Source organism: Rattus rattus, chromosome 10, assembly GCF_011064425.1.
Source record: "Rattus rattus isolate New Zealand chromosome 10, Rrattus_CSIRO_v1, whole genome shotgun sequence".
In the NCBI taxonomy this organism is placed as follows: Eukaryota; Metazoa; Chordata; class Mammalia; order Rodentia; family Muridae; genus Rattus; species Rattus rattus.
Window position 1 is genome coordinate 55329643 of NC_046163.1, and position 19859 is coordinate 55349501.

Here is a 19859-nt window from a genome sequence, read left to right on the forward strand (position 1 = left end):
GTTCTTCACAAGATGAGTGTGACTGGAACTCCTTAGACGGGACCATGCCTTGGATTTACAGTGTGACTAGGCAGAGTGGGCTCCAGCACATCTCCTCATGTGCCTGTTGCAAAGCATATTCTGATGTCATGGGAGGAGAATGCAGCCGTCACAGCATCAGCAGAGGAAGGCTGACTGGGGCATGATTACAAAGGAGCTCTATCAAATTCTTGCCCAGGCTGAAATACCACAGGCCTCCATGTGCATCCCGTGATCTAGTTTCACTGCCCTGCAGGAAGTCTTCTTTCTTCTGTAAAATTTCATTCAGTAGGAACTGACAATTATTGGTTATTATGGAATCCAGTGTTGTTTGCACTCTGGGCTTTCCTGTGTTCATTAGTTTTTGTCCCATCTCTGTCTGCTCTACTCATTTCAGAAGTCCAAACTGCATCTATTTCCAAGTTATTCCCTCACTAACCCCCACCCGCTAGGTCTCGTCTATTGCTTCAGCTCTGGGTCCTGTCCTTGGTGGCCACTCAGTGTTCATGCTTCTCTGCCTATGCTGCGACAGGGGTTGGTTGCTTACCAGTCAGAGATCCCATAGTCAGAATTGGTGTGTAAACATGGAATGACTGATCATTAAAGGCAGACAGATATTCTGTGTGTCTTGACCTATAGACAACTTCCTTTATTGCTCTGAATGGCGTTTTCTATTTTATGGGAATATGCAAGGGCAGCTTTACCTTGTGAACAGGAGCACTGAGGTTTGAAGCAGACGGCCTTGGATGTACAGTCTAGTTTTTCTGCTGTTTGCTGTGTAATTTCACTACAGTTATTTAACCTCTTCGTGCCTCTGTTTTCTCACTTTTAAAGCATAGTAGGTATTTGGAATAGTAGTTGGGATGATATCGATATAGTGCTTTGTAAATGCTTAGTATTCTGTTGAGCTCTATCCAGACACTGAACACCAAAGCCTCTGCACTCCACCGAGTATAAGAAGGTTTAACGTTTCTAGTAACTGTGACTTCCAGGCACAGTCAATGTACTGACTGCTCTACAAAACCTGAGTTGCCAGTAGGGATGACTGACAACTGAGGGTCTTGATTTTGTTAAGTATGCTATGAATTATCGAAGCTTTTACATATATTCAACAAAACAAATATATATGTATAATATTTTCCCTACCCAAATAATAAATTGTGGCTGTTTGTTATTTGACCAGGCCTGAGCTAGGCCATAGAGAAACATGGTCTCCTTTAATCTTAAAATCCATTCTGTGAGGCAAGTACTGTTGTGTCCATTTGTAACTTGGGAAGCAGTGGCTCTGAGAAATTAAATTTTTCTTTCTATTTGAAAAAAAAATAGAACTGTACTTTACAAATTTGAATTATGTATTGAAAGACCCCCAGAGTGGGGAGACCCTCACTCAAGTCTCGGGATGACGCAACCCCCCAAGAACTCACACAAGACCGTCCTTGTTGTAATTACATGAGGTTTATCGATAGCAACCAGTGCACTGGGGTCGAGACTCGTATCCCACGCAGGGGCAGTGGAGTTCGACCCCGAGAGGCTGGGAAAAGAGGTATTTAAAGGGAGAAACCACAACCTGAGGGGGCAGGGATGGCGTCATAGAATAACAGTGAAAAATCACAAGGAAGAACTCTCTGTCTCCCAAGATTGTTTCCTAGGAGAAGCTGTCTCTTACTTCTCAGATTGTTTAACTTCATGGTCCGCTAGTTCTTAGGAGACGTTGTTTCCTGCTTCTCAAAATTGTTCTCTAAGATTTATGGTCAGCTAGTTTCTGGGAGAAAGCTGTTGAGCTGGCCAATGTAATTATCTATTCTATAGCCCTAGGAGAGGCTTCTTGGAACATACAATTCTGGGGCTTAACCTGTTTTCTTTTTCTTCTCTAAACTTTGTGTCTAGGGGGGCAACTTTAAAACTTTTATCTTTCAGTATAAAGAGCCAAATGTTATTTAGTCTATAAAAGTATTAGAAGTAAGCTGATAGCCTTGGGCTTGTATCCTAAGCATGACATGCAAAAGTGAAAGTCAGAAACTGCAAAAAAATTACTCCCTTGATTCACTGAAAAATGAGCTCATAGGCACTGGGTGTGGTAACCCACATCTGTCTTGACAGCACTAGGTAGGCTTGCAGAGGTCTCCAAGCCAGTCCGAACTCTATAGCAGGATTCTCAGAACATAAGGTTTGATATGTAGCCCAGTGGTTGTCACTGACCCAGCATGCCCAAGGTTTAATTCCCAGCACTATAAAACAATTCAATTGATTGACTTCATTTACTTAAAATATTGCAAATTATAGTAAAAGACTGGGAAAATGCTTGCCACGTGTAATTAAGAGAGTGTGTAAGCAGTTTTGAAAGAAAGCATGGCAGACTGTGCAGGTGCACTATGGGTAAGGGGAAGGAGCTAGTGGGAGAGGAAGCTGTCAGTTATCAGAAGAATCCACTCGAATGATGGGCAATTCCCCTGAGGCCAGGATTTCCATGCCCTGCTGGTGGCAGTGTGACATCAGCACAGTTACTTTGCAGGGTGGTACAGCACTATTAATATTTAACTTACGCATTACAGTTTCTAAGAAGAAAAGCTCGTGTGTACGCCCGGTAGAGCATGCGTAGAGAATGCTTTTGTAGCATTATTTGTAAGGTATGAAAGCCTGAGTACCTTCAAAGGGAGTAACTAAACTGTGGCGTATGTCGACTCTGCTGATTTATGGAGGAGTTGGGGGCTGGAGAGATGGCTCAGCCAGCACGCTGCTTGCTGCAAAACTTGATGATCCAAGTCCAATCCCTGGAAACCCAATAGTGGAAGGAGTGACCTGAGTCCTGCAGGTTGTCCTCCGACCTCTACAGTGGTACTGTGACACATACATGTGTAACACACACAGTAAATGTGAAAAATTAAAAACTTTATGCACCCCACAGTTCACGTGGACTTGTACTTCTGCATATATGTGAAGAAGCGCAGAGGACCCTGTGGGCGAGCCTAACTCCAAAGTAAATAAAACTACCTAATATAACAGCAAAGCAAAGCCATTTGATTTTCTAGGTCAAATACGACATTAGATATTTTCTCTAGGATCATATATGTATATTGAAAAAGATTTGAAAGAATACACACCAGATATTTAACAGTAGTTAACACTGGAAAAGTAGAAAAGGGGCCACAAGGTTTGAAGATTTGTTTCAAACAGTCTTTAATCCCATTGGTAACTAATTTTACATGGAAATATTAGGAAAAACTAAAAATTAAAATGATATGTTATATGTAGATGTCAAAGGCAGTTTTAACTAGTTAGTCTAGTATAATCGACCAACAAATAAAGTCAGAGTGCACCCCTATAGCGTTAGCCTTCTAGGTTGTAGGGAACATGTCTAATGGGGGTTACATTGACTGATATTGACTGAGTGTCTGATAGAGGCAACAGTGTTTATATTGATCGAATGTCTGGCTTTTGTTTAGAAATTAGATTCCTGTCAGTTATGAATTCTGCTTTTGTTGTCTTAAATTTGATGTCAGCCTCTGAGAGGAAGTGCTGGCCTACTTGGTTTACATTTCTGCTGTGTCAGCAATGTGGCCAGAATTCTGTTCTGCCTTAGTGACAGAATGGGGTGAAAGGTTTCTGCTTCTCATATTTTTATGGATTTTGGGGGTTGTAAGGCTCCCTTTGTGTGATCTGGTATTTAGACCTTTCCAACTTTTTAATGCACAGTACTGCTCACTGAGCATGGCGCTGACTTTAAAACGTAGCCAGCAGTCTTGGGTTTCGATTTCAAGTTTTGTGTATTTAGTGTCAGTACATGCTACGTGGTTTTAATGTAGAATTTGAGAGTTGTTCCTTAAATATGATAAGTCCAAAGAGCTTGCTGGAGCCTTGGGAAACATGGACTTGTGAAACCAGTCACCACCTACTCCTTCCACTCTCCAAAAAGAGCTGTTGTGGATGCGTGAGCCATGAGGCCCTGTGGTGGACAGCGAGGGGATAAGGCACAGCACGGGACCAGACCACCCAGATTTTTGTGGTGTTTTACACTGGCGATCCTCGTGTGCAGCGTCAGACTTGTTGACACTGCTTGCATTTTGTAAGTTGGTTTGAAATCTTCTCAAGTGCCTTCCACTCGGGCTGCTCTGTCCTGTACAGTAGGTGAAAGTCATGCTAATTTCTTTTAGTCTCTTTCTGAATGATCACATTTTAGTGGTTTTCAAGGTGGTAGTTGAATATTCTTCAGGGAACTCCTGCTTCCTTTTTCTTAAGGAGAAATGATTCTGGTAGTGCCATCCGGGTTTTGGTCCAGTGTGTGGTCACTGGCAGCCTTCTGTCCAGCCAGCTTCAGACAAACGCAGCGGGAAGCTTTCCAAATGCGGCACAAAGAAATGTTTCCCCAGCCTGCCAGCCTTTCCTCCAAAACAGGACTCATGATGCTTATTGAAACGATGTGTGTCACAAATGCTTCAAATTGACAGTGACTTAAAACCATTACTTCCTGTAGTTCTGTATTTCAAGATGAGGGTGATTCGTGCCTCTTAAAGCAGCCCTCTCTTTTGTGTATTTACCCAGGGCTGACTTTGTTCATTGTCTCCGCCTGAGTCTCCCTGCTGTGACTCAGCGTTAGGTTCCTGATGTGCTGCAGAGCTCTTTGCTTCCTGAGAATCCAGTGTTGGGTGATCCGGGGATTGGAGTTGAAACACAGTCAAAGGCGAAGTGCAGTGCTAAGTGTAGGATCCAAGCCTTCCCGGATGGCGGATGGCTCTCCACAACCTCTCCGTGGCCATGGTAGGAGCTAGAGTGGCCTGCTCATCCGTGGAGATGATCTTTTGCCATCTCCTAAATGACTAATGAAATGTCTGTTTGGAACTCAGCTTTAATGGTCTTCTTTAGTTTAAGGGCTAATGGATTTATATCCTGAACATCCTGAACTAGAAGAACTAACTTTTACTTTGCTCTTCTAGATAATAATTTGACCTTTTACATTTAAATCTTAAAACATTATTACTGGGAACTCTTCTTTGGAATCGCTTCTGAAGTCTTCCTGCTATGGATGTCCTTGTTCATATACTCGAGCGTTTTCATTTATCTTAATATGGAAAAGTGGTAGATTCAAAAGCAGATTGAACCATTCTAAAGTACTTTAATTTTAGGCTTTAGTTTTACATGTATTTTTTGTGTGCATGCATGTCAGGCCAAAGAGCATCTCTCAGGAGTTGTTGAACTCCCAAGGACCACCAGGTCCTTGGCATAGAACTCAGTTTTGTCAGCCTCAGCAGCAAGCGCTTTCCCCACAGTGAGCCACATGTTCTTCTTACGTTTCTTTTGTTGAGCACCTACTATGTGACAAATAACACTCCTGATAGAGGACTAATGCTGCCTCCCTGGGAAGCAGATGTGCTAGCGCTTGGCCTTGTGGACCTGTTAGTTTGTTTTACATGCACTGAGCTGCCTCCTGTTCTCTTTGGGGCTGGGGGCCTTGCCTTTGTGAGGCTGTGGTACCAGGGCAGGTAAAGGCTGCCGCTTGTTTTGCAGTCAGTAGCTCTCAGGGAGGTGAGACATGATTCTCAGACTGGTTTGTGACTCTTAAGGGGTGATTTTCTTCTAGGTTCATAGTCCTCTTCATTTGCTTCCCCTCTTAAGTTATTTACACTTTTGTTTTGAAACCCAAATAAGTACAAATTCTGTTTTGCTTGCATTCAATTTTACTTTAGAATGATTAAAACTGTTTTCGAGTCTCTTCCTTTCCCACATAATTATGCTTCATAATATTCAGTCAGAACAGTTTACCGTTTTTATTTCACTTAGAATAAAGATTAAGTGATTTTCATCAATTTAAAACATCAGGAGCTCGCTGTCACTCCATGGATTTGGGGCTATTTGTAACAATTTGTGTTTTTAACAAAAAGAGCTTTTATGAATGGGTTCAGCAATACATGCGTCTAAAAATGTGAGTGTTTTCCAAATACCACAGATAGTTTAAATCTTTTCTTTAGGAGATTTGTGAAATGGAGTCATTGGTTAGTTTAGAAGGGTATTCAAAATCAGTGTTTGGGATCTTCCAATCTGCTCTTCAACGCCTGCTTTTCTTTCTTTTTTATCCCAGTTGCTTCTTCTCTGACAGTTTAGAATCTGACAGGGCAAAGCAAACTTAGCTCTTATCTCAGTGGGTGGGCGCTGCATGAGAAAGCCGGTCACGCTGACGGCGTCCCCATGGCGTGTGTGCAGTCCACCATGCATTCCTTCTGCTTTGTATGTGTAGAAAATTTACCTCCTCAGTTTTCTCTTTGGCACCGTGGGTATGTACAGTTTTAAGCTATTTTTATTTTGCATATATGTGTGCTAGCTTGTCAAAATGCATGCAGGTGGCTGTGGCAGCTAGAAGGCTGCATTGGGTCCTGAGAGACCAAACTTAGAGATGACGGTCAGGAACCACTTGCTGTGTGTGCTGAACCCAGGTCCATGAAGAGCAAATTCTTCTACCTGAGCTGTCCCTCTAGCTCCCTCTATTGGGGATTTTTATACAGTGATAAGTTGTGAAATATCCTGAGAATTTGTTATGGAATTTATTTAACGGAGAAATTGGATCCTTGCTATTTTCTGTGTCACCACATTGGTATTCCGCTTACCCAACAGCAGCTCAGCCTGGTGCACATCTGGGGCTTGCTTAGGAGTGAAAACCAGCGCCCAAGGTTTTGTTCAATTTGAGTGTCATATGTGCAGTTGGAGGGCTTGAGGGGTCCCATAAAAGTGCTCACTGAAATAAAAAGCAGAAATACGCAGCAGGATAAACTATAGGCTTTGTTCATAACTAACTGAGGGAATGTAACTTGGGGAGAAGGATGAAAATGAGGTCACGGGAAAGACAAAAGAAAGTGTGTTTACCAGTCCAAGTAAGGGAGAGTGGACAGCATGGCACAGCCTTTGAACCCCACCCCTGTTAAGGACTGAGACCATGGTTTCTCTTCAAATATTCTACATCTTTAGCTGCCTCTGACGTGCGCACAAACCTCTGCACTTGGTTGCTTGTCCCAGCTGCCTCGCTTGGTTGTCATTTCCTCTTGTTGGGGCTCACTCTATGGTCCTGCATGTGCCAGCCCTTTCCACAGAAGGGAATTGTCCTTTGCAGATGTGGTCCTGCCTGGAACGCCTCAGTCTTTCTGCCACTCTGCCTGCCACTTGCCGAAGGAGGACAGAGGGCCATTCTCTGGGTTGTGCTTAATGCGTGCTGAGCGGGCCCCCCATTGCACTTGTAACACACACACATGCTTCCCTTCCAGGACGTGACACATGCTCATTTCCTACCTGGTGTGTTCTTTTTGTGCTGGCAGAGAGAGGGACGACTTAATGTCTGTGCTGGTGTCTGTGCGGAGCAGCTTGGCGGAAGCGCAGGAGAGGGAGACAAGCGCCTACAAGCAGGTGAAGCACGCTGTGCAGATGACCGAAGAAGCCAACTTTGAAAAGACCAAGGCAAGTCTAATGGGTGGACATGGATGCCACACCCAGACACCTCTGCGTTTATTCTTTTGATTATTTTCATAGCTAAACTAATTGCAAACACACAAACCAGATGCTAGTCCACGAATGTTGACTTCTCTAAATTAAAAAAACAAAACAAAACAATAAAACCCTTGCTATTTGGAGAGCTCTTATTCTTTTGTAAATATTTTTGTTTTGCCACTGCTTGGAGAGTGTATGGGGAAGTGCTTTGGGAGCGGGCGTGCATACACTGTTTAGATATTTTACCGTGTGCAGATAGGTGCGTCACTACGGACAGGCTCTGCATGTTTCAGTGTAGCTTCACTTCTGGCCCCAAGCATCTCTCAAGGTCTAGGGCGCGACCATGGCAGGTTTCCACTGCCAGGAGCTCCACCTCCCTGTCAGGAGGGAGGAAACAGCTGAAGCCAGCCCCTCCCCATCCATCTGCCCCTCCATTGCCATCTCCCATCAGACCCTGGGCTGTGGGCAGGCAAGTGTCAGGCGCGGTGCCTCCGCCTCCGCCTCCGCCTCCGCCTCCGCCTCCGCCTCCGCCTCCGCCTCCGCCTCCGCCTCCGCCTCCGCCTCCGCCTCCGCCTCCGCCTCCGCCTCCGCCCGCTCTCTGGTTACTTCTTTCTTTATCATCTCCTTCTCCAGAGCCCTTTTTTCTTGCTGAGAGGCAAGTTCCTTCCCCAGTCTGTCTGTCTGCCTCTCCAGCTCACTCCTCAGCTGCCCACACTGGATCAAAGCCTGCAGGCGAGAGCGAGAAGGGAGGTCAGCAGTGGGAGGGCACACCAGGGAGAAACGTGGACATCCTTTTATCCAAAATAGTTCAAACCCACGTTACAGATATTGGATGCTATATTTTATTATACACACACACTTATTATTAATAAATTCCTTAATATCACCTAAAATTTAGTTTACGCCTGTTGAGTAGAAAACCACCTCCTGTTCTCAGGATGGACATTTTACAATGCTTGTAAAAATTCATAACTGAAAAAACCCATAATTTTCCTTGAATCAAAATTGCCTATGTTTCCGTGTTTTCAGAAATAAAACTTCTCCCACTCCCTCGTCTACAGCATCCAGTAATAAAGTAGGACTTTAAAGTTGTAATTTAAGGCCCTCTGTGAGGGTAGGGAGCCTGGGCACCCTGGTCTTGTGCAGTTATTTGCGCCTGCAGCGTCTGCCTCACCCAACCTTAGCTCCCTGTCATTTTGGGGTTGTCTTATCACCTGTGGTCAAGCACAGCCGGTCTTTCAACAAATTCTAGACTGCACTCATGTTGAGTTGCTCGCCGTTCATTACCAATCCAGGGCCTCATTCTGTCTTCATCCCATTCTCTGGCACCTAGGAGCTTTGGAAGTGTTAGCTGTCGCACCCTCATGGTGGTGCTCTGCCCTTGGTGCCGGACCTCCTGGGATTCGTTCCAACTTTATCCATGTCCACTGCACATGACACGAGGCTGTTTCCTGTCACTGCTCTCGCTTGACCCACATCTGCCTCAAGCATCTCCTCACACTTTCCGTTTACTTTGCCTTTGCTGTTGGTTTCTGTCTCTCCCACCAGCAGCAACTCCAGCTTCCTGAATTCACAGCCGCTTCGGCCCTCCCCACACCTCACATGATCTCTGCAGAGTCCCCTGTGCGCCCATGTCACCTCCCAGTGCAGACTCCTGCAGTAACCTCCTGACTGCTCTCCTGTGAGTCCTTTCCAGTCTGAGGTTTTGTGGGTTGTAAATATCCCCCGGGGGCATCCCTCTATTGAGGTACAGTAAGCGAATTCTTCAGCATGGCCTTTCTCCAAGTTTCTAGAGCTGTCTTCACCACACTCTTTCATGCAGATCCAAAATGGGAAGCATAACTGAGCGCTTTCCTGAGCTCTCCCAGCCAGTGCCAGCTGCTGTGTACATATCGTTTATGGCACACTTGTCCCTCAGAGGCGCACTTCGGGTGACAGTCTTTGTAGACATTCCTGTCTCCTGTTTGAATGAATCTCTGCTCCTCTGAACGCCACTGTTGTCACACAAGTCTTGGTGGCTTTCTGTAGCGGTCCCCAGTGAGGGACTATATGTGTAACACTGTGTTTCTCACACACCATTTGCATATTCTTTCACGGTTAATGCTTGTTGAAGGGAAATTAGTAGTTTTAAGAATAAATGTGATCTGAGATCATTAGTGATTTTTAAAATTAATGGTTGAGAATTCGCAAGGCCCCAGTGCAGTCATCCTCAGAGCGGCTTCCCCGGCAGCTGCTGGGCAGATGCAGAGACCACAGCCACAGTTGGAGACCTTGCTCAGGTCCTCACCCTCAGAGCTCAGGGAGCCCCAGGGAAGAGCAGGAGGAAGAACTGCAGGAGTCAGGGGTGGAGGACTCCAGGAGAACAGAATCAGCTAAGCATGGCTTACAGGGCCTCACAGACTGGAGTGGCAGTCAAGGAGCCTTCAAGGGGCTGCACTAGGTCCTCGGCAAGCTTGTTATGGTGGCTTAACTTAGCGTTTTTGTGGGAGTGGGGGTGTCACTGAGTCCTTTGCCTGCTCTTGGGACCCTTTCCCTCCTGCCAGGTTGCCTCAGTCAGCCTTGACGTGAGGGTTTGTGCCCATTCTTACCGTCTCTTATCTGGTTGACATCCCTGGGAGGCCTGCTCCTTCCTGAAGGGAAAAGGAGGAGGAGTGGACCTGGGGCAGAGGGGAGGTGGAGATGAGACTGGGGAATGGAGGGGGGGAAACTGGTTGGGATGTATTGCATAAGAGAAGAATATGAAAAGGGAAAAAGAATGTTCGAGTCAGGCATTGTGTACTGTGCACCTGACGTTCACATGGAAGTGAGCTGTGGTTAACGTGATGTTGAAATCCGTGCGTTTTTCCTAAAGTTCTCATAAGACATACTTGTTTTGCACTGGGGGAGTGTGGTCCTTTTCAGTTTAGAAGTGCTTTTCAGTCTGAGGTAGTTGCTTGGTGTCTGTTGCCACTTAGTGGTCTTTGTTTGTATTGCATGCAAGGGGAGGCCTTGCTCTGTGGCACTATTTACATTTCTAGTGGCTGTGAAAGTGCCTGCCCTGTTTATAAGAAAACAGGTATCAGACAGAGAAGACCACGGTGCTGTTTTACAGTCTACGTTCCACGTCCTAGGGCTGTGGTTTGGGCAAAGCCGTAGTTTTCACCTGAGTGACGAGACACTGACCCGGTCCTGATGAACTCAGTGAGTGTCTGAACTGGCAGCCGCTTAGGAGGGAGGCTGTAGTGCGTGGCAAGTCTCGGCGAAGGGCTTTACTTGGAAGGTGTAACTTACTACAACTGGAGATGATTTTTAAAGAGAAAAAGTATAATCTGGGAGTAAACGAGGGTAGACTGTGTTGATAAAATTCAAGAAACAGAAAGCAAGGGGTCCCATGCTGCCTGCCTGTCTCAGGGGCCAGTGGCTGAGTGGTGAGTGCAGACACGGGCTTAGGGAAGTCAGTGAGCGCATGAAGAACACTGAGGAAGGTTTTCTTTACAAACGGCAACGTGGCAGGTTCAGGACATGTTTTTAAAACATTTCTCTTTTATCCCGAGTCTTGGATTTTGATAGAAGCAAAAAAGCAGGAATAAGAAATTTGGCGTAGAAAAAAAGACCAGAAAAGCGTTGAGCACTGGACTCCACGTGTGAGCGTGCGGGCCGTGCTGATTGTCTGGTGCAAAACAAAACAAGCTGTCAGTGCATCGGAATTCCTCCACCGGGAACCGTGGTCTTCGCAGGCACGTGCGTGGTGATACGGGGATTAGCAAGCCGACTGTTGCATCAAAGTGTGGCATGTGTGGTTATATATTATATATATTATATATAACCCTCAGTGACAAAGGGCAACTGTGCTACTGGCCTTCATGCTTGTTTATTGTTTGTCATTATTTTAGAATGTATTCCTTCCACGTGTGTGTGCGTGTGTGTGCGTGTGTGTGCGTGTGTGTGTGAGTGCGTGTGTGTACATGTAGGATCACACCAGCAGCCTCATTCACCTCTGTTTAGTATGTCTTCTGATTGCTTCAGAGGCAGTGGCATGACCTACAATATTTAGGCTTATGTAAGTGTAAAATTATGTACTATGCATTTCTCAGAACATGGTCATTAACTGATGCGTGGCTATGCAAATAGTCTCAGTATAGGCTTATTGATAAGTTTCTGGTAAGCAAGTATTTATAAATTAAAAGCAATACTGTGTTTTATTCATAAGTAAGAATCTTAAACGTATTGATAATCATTTTTATTTAATGGGCTTTGTTTCAGAAAAATTCATATTTATAAGTTTTAAATTTTATGTTCACTAACAGTAAACAATAAACCATTGTAATATATTAATTTATTATTCATGAGGCTTTTGCTGGAATTCCTAGGGAACTGTAGCAGCTGGGAGGGAGATTAGAGATGTCATAAAATAGATTTCCTGGTTTAAAACTTCAGTTGACAGATGTCAGTTTTGTTGTGGAAAATGTTTGACTTCTTTATGATAGTAATTTTTACCCTTTGGCTTAATAAAACTAGAAATAGAAATACGAAGAAGCCCAGTAAGTTATGTTCTGACATAAATGTTGCTGGAAACAGCATGAAGTGGCTGCAAAGGTAGACACATGAGTGGACTCCACTGGCATAGGAAGGCATAATTTCTCAGATGCTCAAGGCTGGTGGTGGCCATTTCCACCAAGTAAGGAAAAGGAGAACCAACCACAGCAGGTCCCCCAGGAAAAATGGGGTGCCAGCCTCACTTGGGCATGATCGTCTTAGCTGTGATCTAGCTTTGAGGGTTGAGTTTCCTCGTGGTTATGTATCAGCTGTGGTTCTAGAAAAGGAGTCAATGGGAGCCCTTGAATCACAAGGACCCGTACCCTGCAAATGCTCGATAATGAGGGTCAGAAACCCCTAAGCCTTGGATGAGGTCCCTGTTAGAGAGACAGTGTTAGATCTCAGGGCCAGAGGGTAAGAGGATTGCTGCTCGAGTGTTAAGACCTGAGTTAGGGTCTGCTGGGGAGGTGGAGACAGGAGGCTGTCTGGGGCATCATAGCCAACCAGTCTATCTAACTGGTGAGCCGCAGGGCAAGAGGGAGACCATGTCTCAAAAATGTAGGTACAGATGTGGTTGACGAGGACTTTGGCTTCCATATGTGTACATGCATGTGTACATGCACACACGCAGTACACACATGTATATGCATATGTGATTAGATTTTTTATTTTCATGTGTTACTAAATTTTACTGTTTCTTTCATGTAACCAAATATAAATGTTAAAAAATTTAGACGTGTCTAAAATGAAATCTGTTTTACCTGTGTGTCCTTGGTTACGTACCTAGTGACGGACGCCATTACCAGTTTGTAACCTAAGGGTTACTCGTTGCTCCTCACACCTACTACTCATCCTCCTGGTGGAGAGCGTCGGAGGACAGAGCGCGGGACACAGCAGTCAGTCATCAGCGCAGTTCGTTTACATGACTGACAGCTCCACTTTGTGCCATCCACTGAACCTTCCTCCTGCTAGGCCACCGTGAGGACCATCTCCTCCAGTTCCGCCAAAACTGGAGTCTTTCCTCTCACTGTTGGGGCTGGCTGGGCCCTCAGGGGTTCTTACTATTCTCTCACTTAACGATGCTAACGCCTACGTTTTTGTTCAGTGGGAGTTTCTTTGGCTACACTGGTTCCATTTACTTATGCCACTAGTTTTGATTATATCAGTAAAAGTTACTGGGTTGTGTTTTACTAGATTAGTGGGAAGTGATTGCTACTAGCACAATTGTACAATATTCCGTATTCCCTAGTATTTCAGGCCCCAAGGGATTTAGTTATGGAAAAAAATTCACCCTCATTTCTCTGACAATCTAATTTAAAATTTCCTAATTTCTAAAGCATTCAGCTAGGATTTAGCTTGGGGCTAACTCCCTTAGAGAACCAGTTTTAGTCAAAACAAAATTGTATTTGGTTTTGCTTAACCAGACACATTTGAAATTGGTTCTCACACTTTAGGGTAACTGAAACTTTCTGAAATGAAGACCTGGAAGTGAATACCTTCCAGAGAGGAAGGAGAGTTTGCTGCAGAGCCTGGGTATCTTCTGTCTATGTTTAGCTTTTAACAGAGGGCAGCATAACTTTGCATAAAGCCTAGTGCTGTACACCAAGACCATTTCCACATCCACTGTCAGCAAATGTGGCTGTGCAGTTTGTTTGTTTGATTTTTATTTTCAAATATTTTTAATTTTTTCTCTCAAATATTATATCCTGGCCACAGTTTTTTCTCCTTCCTCTCCTCCTAGGCCCTCCCCAACTCTTCCTCCTTAACCACTCCTCTTCCGATTCCCTTCAGAGAAGGCCAGGCCTCTCAGGGATATCAACCAAACATGTCATACCGAGTTGCAGTACGACGAGGCACCTCCCTCATGATGAGGCAGCCCAGTGGTGGGAGGAGGGCCCTGGAAGCAGGCAAGAGTCAGAGACAGTGTCCGCTCTGCTGTTAGGAGACTCACAAGAAGACCAAGCTACACAACTGTCACACAAATGAAGAGGCCTAGGCCAGATCTATGCAGGCTTCCCTGGGGGATTCTGTGGGTGTTCTTGTGATGGTTTTGTCCTGTCTGGCGCCTACAATCCTTTTTTCCTTCTCCTGCAGGATTCCCTAAGCTCTACCTAATGTGTGACTGTGGGTCTCTGCATCAACTTCTCTCAGTTGCTGGTCTCTGATGACAGTTATGCTAGCCTCTGGTCTAGCAGTCAGGCAGAATACTGTTGGTTGTGATTGGTTCTGTCCTAGGTGTTTCTGGGCTATCTAGCCTCTGGTTCCAGACAGTGTCAAGGGTGGGATCCCTCTCATGGCATGGGTCTCAGATTAGACTGGGCAGTGGTTGTCCACTCCCCCATCTTTACCACAGCGCATCTTGTAGGTAGGATAAATTGTAGGTCGGAGGGTTTGTGGCTGCCTTGCTGTTCCAGTTCCTCTCCTGGAAATCTTGCTTGATTACAAGAGATGGCGTCTTAGTTAGGGTCACCCTAGTAGATTGCTTGGACTTTCCGTGCACTCAGTTTCTATCTCCTCAATAAGCCCCCAATTCCATTTGTCTCTCCCAATACTTTCTCCTCCGTCTTCTTCCTACTCCATCCCTCCTGTTCCTATCCCCGCCCACTCCCAGTCCACCCACAGAATCCTTCCCTGGGAGATCTCATTCCTGCTCCCCTGACCCAGATATCCACTTATAAGTGAGTACATACCATGTTTGACTTTCTGGGCCTGGGTCATCTCACCAAGAATGATTTTTTCTAGTTCCATCTATTCGCCTGCAAATTTTATGATGTTATTTTTAACAGTTGAGTAATTCTCCATTCTGTAACTATAATCCATTTTCTTTATCCATTCTTTGGTTGAGGGACATCTAAGTTGTTTCCAGTTTCTGGCTATTAGAAATGTAGTTGATCAAGTGTCTTTTATTGTAGTATAAAGCATCCTTTGGGTACATGCCCAGGAGTGCGATAGCTGAGTCTTCTCAATTTTCTAAGAAATCATCGTATTGCTTTCCAAGTTAGCGTACAAGTGTGCACTCCCACTGGCCCTGGAGGAGCGTCCCCTTGCTGCATGTGGTTACCAGTATGAACTACCACTGTGGCTTTATCTTAACCATTCTAGACTGCCCAGATTACAATCACATAGCGTGTGAGCTTCGTGAGGCCTGGCTTGGGCCAGTGCTGTAGGCATGAACAAATGCCAGAGGGCAGAGATACCATAGTAAGTTAATTTATTGAGATTTTTAAATTTTGGTTTGCAGTTCTATTTCATTGTTGGACATTATAGATAATGGTATCATGAATGTGGTCAAAGGAAGTGAGGGAGTTTTGTTTTTTATTATTACTTTTAATTTCTTTTACAGTTCAGTCATCACCCCTTCCCGGTATACCTTCCCATAGTTCCTCATTCCAATCCTTCTCCCTCCCTGTCTTCAAGAGGATTCCCCCAACCCCTGCCAGGCCTCCCCACTCCCTGGGGCCTCAAGTCTCTCAAGGGTTAGGTGCCTCTTCTCCCACTGAGGCCAGACCAAGCGGCCCTCTGCTGTATATGTGTCGGGGCCTTGGACCAGCTCCGTATGCTGCCTGGTTGTGGCTCAGTGTCTGAGAGATCTGGGGTTCAGGTTAGTTGAGACTCTGGTCTTCCTATGGGGTCTGCCTCCTCTTAGCTTCTTCCAACCTTTCCCTAATTCAACCACAGGGGTCCCCGACTTCAGTCGAATGGTTGGGTGTATCTGTAAGTTGGATCTCAGTCAGCAGCTTGTTGGGCTCTCAGAGGACAGCCATGCTAGGCTCCAGTCTGTAAGCACACCATAGCATCAGTAATAGTGTCAGGCCTTAGATCCTCCCCTTGGCCTCCAATTTGGGCTGTCACTGGACCTCCTTTCCTTGTGTCTTCTCCACTTTTGTTTCTGGAGTTCTTTTAGACAGGAGTGATAATTCTGGGTCAGGGGTTTGACTGTGGGAGGGCAACCCCTTCCAGAATTGAGGCAGTTTTGATCTCTGGGAAATGTAGCGGGCAATTTTGCGCAAATGAAAATTGTGACTTTTTTTCAATTATAAACTTTTACTGATGTTGGGTGACGTTATCCATCCTGATAACAGTAGGCAGCATGCTCTGTGTTTAAGGGAAAGGAACTAGATCTTAGTTATATTAAGGAAACATCATTAACAGACCGTGAGTGAATGCATAATAAATTACAGCATCTGCTTTACACTTTTACTGTCTATTTTAAAGAGTTAAAAGTGAGATGCTAGTATGTTTTCCTGTGTATTCCATGCAGTGCTAACACCACACAACTGAAAATACCAAGGCACTTAGCTTTTCTGGACTTATTTTCAAATTCTGAGGATTCTGTGGCCACCATCAAGGCCACCAGAACTCTCCAGCTGACTAGTCTTGTAGCCTCACCTGTGACATGGAAACCTGTGAGTGAGTGTGGCATCAGGGTGTTGCTATGACAGTCAGTAGTGCTGTGGACTGTCGAGTGGGTTTGAACTCTTAAATAGGGGTGTGGTTGCCCCGTTTCTCCCTGGTGTGCCCTCCCACTGCTGACCTCCCTTCTCGCTCTCGCCTGCAGGCTTTGATCCAGTGTGAGCAGCTGAGGAGTGAGCTGGAGAGGCAGACAGACAGACTGGAGAAGGAACTTGCCTCTCAGCAAGAAAAAAGGGCTCTGGAGAAGGAGATGATAAAGAAAGAAGTAACCAGAGAGCGGGAAGAGGCGGAGGCTAAGGTACTGTGCCTGACACCCTCCCACAGCAGTGATGGCGGGCACGCGCCTGCTTTTCTCCCCCTACTTTCCGGCGTCCTCCTGTCCATCCCTCCTACCTTTCTTCAGCATGAACAGATGAATTGGAGTCTTTGGGGATGTAGTTATGGAACTGCTCTCTCAGAAAGCATACAGACCTTGGGGAAGGAGGCCGCGAAGCAAGTATGTTGGTAAATGCCTCACGTCTCTCCTGCCCAGACAGCACAAGAGGCTTGTCAGAAGGATGGTGAAGTAAGCCTAGGAAGACGGAAGGATAGTTAGGTGGACAGTGGAGTTCAGGGGAGGAAAGTGTCATGCACAGAAAAGCACACACCCGTAGGAGCTGCAGCTCCTGCTTTGTTGGGGTTTGGATACTGCTCAGAGGGAGTCGGGTAGAGTAGCAGAGGTGAAGCATGGAGACGTAGAGAGAGACTAATCACTAATGCCCTTAAAATGTATGCGAGTATTAGACAGGTCAGCCAGATGCGACATGAAGCCACACACTGAGTCTTCACATTGGATGTGGTAATGGTATCTGTGGAGTCGCCTTATTAATAAACTGGAGTAGAACTAGAGTATGTGTCTGATGATAATGTTGGAATTTGTTATCTAGTGGAGAGGAGGACATCTTGGTCCTAGGAGATCACTGGGAGTTAGTTATGTCACCCAGTGGGAGGGGGCAGCATTGTGGTCCTAGCTTTTCAGAACCTGTTTCAGGTCACGTTTATTCTCCTCAAGTTCCGTCAACCTCAGCAGAGACACTTAACTGAGTTGGAGCCAGTAGGTGGCTACCAGTTAAACTGTTCACCTACCTTGTTCTTCCATTAGACTCTTGGCCCTTTCTCCTGTGCCTATCCCCTCACCTCAGGCAGCTTTTGCAGTCCTGCCCAGGCTCTGCTGGTCTTCAGCTCTCCCTCCTCAACAGCCTTTCTTAACCACCAGCACTGCCAGTCTCTACTGCATAAGAAGTGTGAAAGTCTCCCAGGCTTCACTCCTTCCCAGGAAAGTCATTCTCTGTTTTATTTGGTCCGTCTGAGTTCTTGAAGCAGTCTCCTTCAGAGCCTCTCAAAGCAAAAGTAGGTTCTTCTTCGTAGGTTCCCTTACTTCACTGATGGCAAGTTCTTCTTCGACTGTTGGCTTCTCTAACTTCCTGGGAGCTCCTCGAATACATGACCCAACATCCTCACTGCTTGGCACACTACTCTCACTTAGCATGTGCTGACTCACATGTTTTTGAATGAGGTATGAATAACATACATGGAAGGGATAAAAGACCCATGACATCAGGAAGGCAGGACTAAGGCAGGGGGTAGAGCTGGTCCCTGTCTGCAGGTGATCATGACAAGCCTTATAGGGAAGGTGGTGTTGCTAAGATCCAAAGAATAGGTAGGACTTAGGATCTAGCTTCCAAGGAAGGAATTGGTCTCTATTCTACCCGAAGAAGGCATGGGGGGGGGTGGGTTTGAATTGGCTCTTGTGTGTGTGAGAAAATATGTGTTGCAAAAGCAGCTGTTCACACCTAGGGTATTTTTATTTGGGAAAGGTTCTGTTTCATGGAAACTATATTGTGAAGGCAGTACCTTCACAATATAAAACCACTCGGATGAGCATTCCAAAAGAGGAAAAACAGAGCAGTGAAGTGTGCTTGGTCACTTCCCGAGCCAATGAGGTACCTGAAGCTGGGCATGCTTCACAAGTGGGTAAGCATCAGCAGATTTGATCTCAGGTCCAGTCCTGAGTCTGCGTACGCTGTGAGAGACAGGAGTAACTGAATCCTAGCAGTTGGTGCTGTTCTCCTCAAGTAAAGTCTCTTAGAGAAAGTAAAGTGGGAGGTAATCCGGTTTGACCTCTCTGGGCCTTGTTTAATCTTCAGGAGTAATGAATGCATTAAGCACTTGACAGGATTAAATGACATGATGTTTTGAGAGAATGTCATGCCTGTCTTTTGGTAGGCATGGGGTAGAATTGAGCCAGTGTCTGTTATCATTTTATTTTAGGGAAGGCACAGTGGACTTGCTGGACAGTTTCCTGGGACCTACATGTCTGTACAGACAGAGCAGCCTGAGCACAAACTCAGGCTGCCCCTTCATGAATCTTTTCAAGTGAACTTGGTCCAGCAGCTTAGTTTTCTTAATCTCATTTCAGGGGAACTGAAAATTAATCCAGTACAAGTAATCCAATTTTCAGTAATCCAGATCTGATACAATTCTCTCTCTCTCTCTCTCTCTCTCTCTCTCTCTCTCTCTCTCTCTCTCTCTCTCTGTGTGTGTGTGTGTGTGTGTGTATGTGCGTGTGTCTGCATGCACAGGGGACTACCCTAGGAAAGTACCTAGTTTCCCATGTCGTCGAAGTCTGTGTAATACCGCCTCAGTAGTTGTGATGGAGATGCCACAGACACGGGTACCATGGTCATAGTCACGAGTGTACACACGTGTTAAGGGCTAGCAAGCAAGCATCTGTCTGTCCTTCTTTTGTCCTTCCTTCTCTCCATCTCCCTACCTCGCCTGCAAAGGACCCTGCAGCTTCCTGTCTGGATCCTTTACAGTTTCTCAAGCAGAGCTGAAGTACACGCCCAGGACAAGAACTGACCAGCACACAGTACTGACTAAGGCGTTTCTGAAACAAAGTGAGAAGGGGGCTTCCTCACTGTATTGTAAATAGTGTAACGCACGTGTGCGAGAGTGTGTGCGTGCTTAACTAGAGAGCAGGGATAGTCAGTGTGTGTGTGTGTGTGTGTGTGTGTGTGTGTGTGTGTGTGTGTGAGAGAGAGAGAGAGAGAGAGACAGAGACAGAGACAGAGAGAGACAGAGAGAGAGACAGACAGAGAGAGAGACAGACAGACAGAGACAGAGACAGAGACAGAATGAATGACTCTCTGGGGCTGGGGAGATGGCTTAGTTGGTAAAGTGCCTACTGTGCAGGCGTTAGAACCTGAGTTGGAATCCTCAGCACCCACACAATAAAGCTGTGTGTGCCTGTGACCTCAGTGCTGGGAAGATGGAGTCACAAGGATTCCTGGGGACTTGGTGGCCAACTAGTGTAGCTGAGTCGATGAGCTCCAGGATGGTGAGAGACTCTGCCTTAAAAGAAAATAGGGTAGATAATGACTGAAGATGACACCAAGGCTAACACT

General features: G+C 45.7%; 1 protein-coding gene across 1 annotated transcript in view; it reads left to right on the forward strand.

Moving 5' to 3' along the window:
* Sdccag8 (SHH signaling and ciliogenesis regulator SDCCAG8) overlaps window positions 1-19859 on the forward strand; it is a 195293-nt gene that overhangs the window by 35061 nt on the left and 140373 nt on the right. The window contains exons 10-11 of the mRNA XM_032915108.1: window positions 7317-7455; window positions 16559-16711. Coding sequence (XP_032770999.1) covers window positions 7317-7455; window positions 16559-16711 — 292 coding nt within the window. The remainder of the gene's footprint in view (window positions 1-7316; window positions 7456-16558; window positions 16712-19859) is intronic.